Consider the following 1966-nt stretch of genomic DNA (forward strand, 5'->3'; position numbering starts at 1 on the left):
CCATTGCGTTCACAAGGTGGCAAAATGTGAAGAAGCCTGCCACCAATAGACTTCCGATGTCCAATGGAATGTCAATTTCCACTGCAGAAATGTCTCCTTCAAACCGATCCAGAATCCGTCCGATCGGGTTAGCGTCGAAGAATCTTAATGGTACATACAGCAAAGTACGTGTAAGCAGACGAAATAGCTCCCGAGAAGCACAGAGTCCAGCAGTAGCCACCGCCACAGCACGCGCAAGCACCATCAAGGCACTGCCTCCACCCAGTAATGCGTAGATTGTCATGTTATACTGCGTTCGTGAGGCATCGTACGTGTTGTCCTTGCGACGAAACGAGTTCGAGGAAGTGTAATTTCTTGCCGCTCGATAGAAATTTGACCTTCTGACGCTGAAATCTTGCAACTCGCTACGCCAGACTCGATAACATCCAGGTCTTGAGTGACAAGAAGCACCGCCTTCTCTGCTGGCAGCCCACAGATACACTTGCTGAAGATCCGCTTTGTACCACAGCGTCCACTGCTGCGAGAGGTGAATCCAAGATGAAAATATCTGCGTCGGGGTAGCAGGCGCGTGCCAGACTCACACGAGCCTTCTGACCACCTGACAGGTTGATTCCCTTTTGACCGATCTAAGTTGCATCACCTCCGGGAAATTGCTGCAGGTCGGGGAGAAGGCCACAGACATCCAGCACATATTGGTACTTGTTGTGGCCGAAGGCATGTCCAAAGAGGAGTTTTCTCGGATGGTCATATTCTGGATCCACGGCTGCTACGAGTAGTATGACACTTTACCGTTTACAGATACCTTACCGTCGATTTTCGTCTAGCAAGGCAGAGCACAGTGAAGACTTGCCAGAACGACAGGTCCATGAGTGCCGACCAAATCACCTTTCTCTACTATCAAGTTCACATCCGCTAAAACTGGATTCGCATCTTCAATTCATGCGAATGTTCCGTGCCCAACCACGATCGCAACCTCATCTGGAATGGAGGGATCATTTTGAGTCACGTTGGACGGATCAACTTTGTGAAGAACGAGGTAGTCTGCCATCCGATCCAGAGAAATCTTAGCTTGAAGGCACTTTTGGATGATACTTGGGGAACTCGCGAAGTGAATCTTGAAGTAGATTAAACAGTGCAATGGCAGTGAAAACCTTTGCAGCCGTTAATTCTGGCTCATTACCAGAGTGTAGAAAGCAGAGGAGACAGTCGAAACGAATAGTGGGCGACGTCCACAATACGAAGAACGTTCCACACGCGGCGTAAACGAATCGTGAAAGCGATACGAGCGCTAAGTGAGTAATTTCTCTTCTAACTTCCCTTCCCATGCGTTCAACTTGACTATCTGGGTAGCTCCGAACGTCTCTTTGACGGGTTTCATGCGGTCATCTTTGCGTTTCATCAACTCTTTGTACGATCCGCAGGTCTGCTTTGTGAAGAAGAAAGCAACCAACATCGACAGCGCGATGACGACAAGCCCAGCAAACGCTGAGACGCCTAAAACTACGTACAACATGTAGACAACAGCGCCGATCTGGATGGGTACAATCCACAGCGTATTGATTTCGTTCGCACATTGGATCACCCGCTGGATGTCCAACGAGTAGTTGTTAGCAACGTCCACAGCCTTGTCATCACTACGGCTCTGAATGCTACGTCGCATGGTCTTCTCAAACAGCAGCGCTCTCAATGATACTGTAATGAGAAATACCATCCACTGGGTCTGAAAATCTACATGTGGTGTCGCCAGAGCGTTGGCGAGAGGCGAAAAGGACTGCTAGCCACACCCCGAGACTCGTCAGATCCATCTCCGGTGTAGCGAAGTGTCGATCACGTGGTGCAGCACAACGGGTGCGAACAGAATGCAGGCCGTCGTGAACGAAGATACCAGCCCACAGAGTAGGAATTTCCACCTGTATCCGTGTATGATAGCTCGGACGATCGACTGATTTTGGTGGTGGTAGTGCTG

At 49.7% G+C, this 1966-nt stretch overlaps 2 protein-coding genes across 2 annotated transcripts; both read right to left on the reverse strand.

Annotated features, from left to right (window-relative positions):
* PPTG_24895 (hypothetical protein) lies at nucleotides 1–283 on the reverse strand (the record flags this gene model as incomplete). The annotated part of the gene is made up of 1 exon (XM_008918867.1): nucleotides 1–283. A coding segment is annotated over one exon (283 nt), but the record flags the coding sequence as incomplete, so codon positions are not given.
* Nucleotides 284–1288: 1005 nt separating this feature from the next.
* PPTG_20199 (hypothetical protein) lies at nucleotides 1289–1660 on the reverse strand (the record flags this gene model as incomplete). The annotated part of the gene is made up of 1 exon (XM_008918868.1): nucleotides 1289–1660. The coding sequence occupies one exon, from the start codon at nucleotides 1658–1660 to the stop codon at nucleotides 1289–1291; it is 372 nt and encodes a 123-aa protein (XP_008917116.1).
* Nucleotides 1661–1966: the final 306 nt, after the last annotated feature.

Source organism: Phytophthora parasitica, assembly GCF_000247585.1.
Source record: "Phytophthora parasitica INRA-310 unplaced genomic scaffold supercont2.346, whole genome shotgun sequence".
In the NCBI taxonomy this organism is placed as follows: Eukaryota; Oomycota; class Peronosporomycetes; order Peronosporales; family Peronosporaceae; genus Phytophthora; species Phytophthora nicotianae.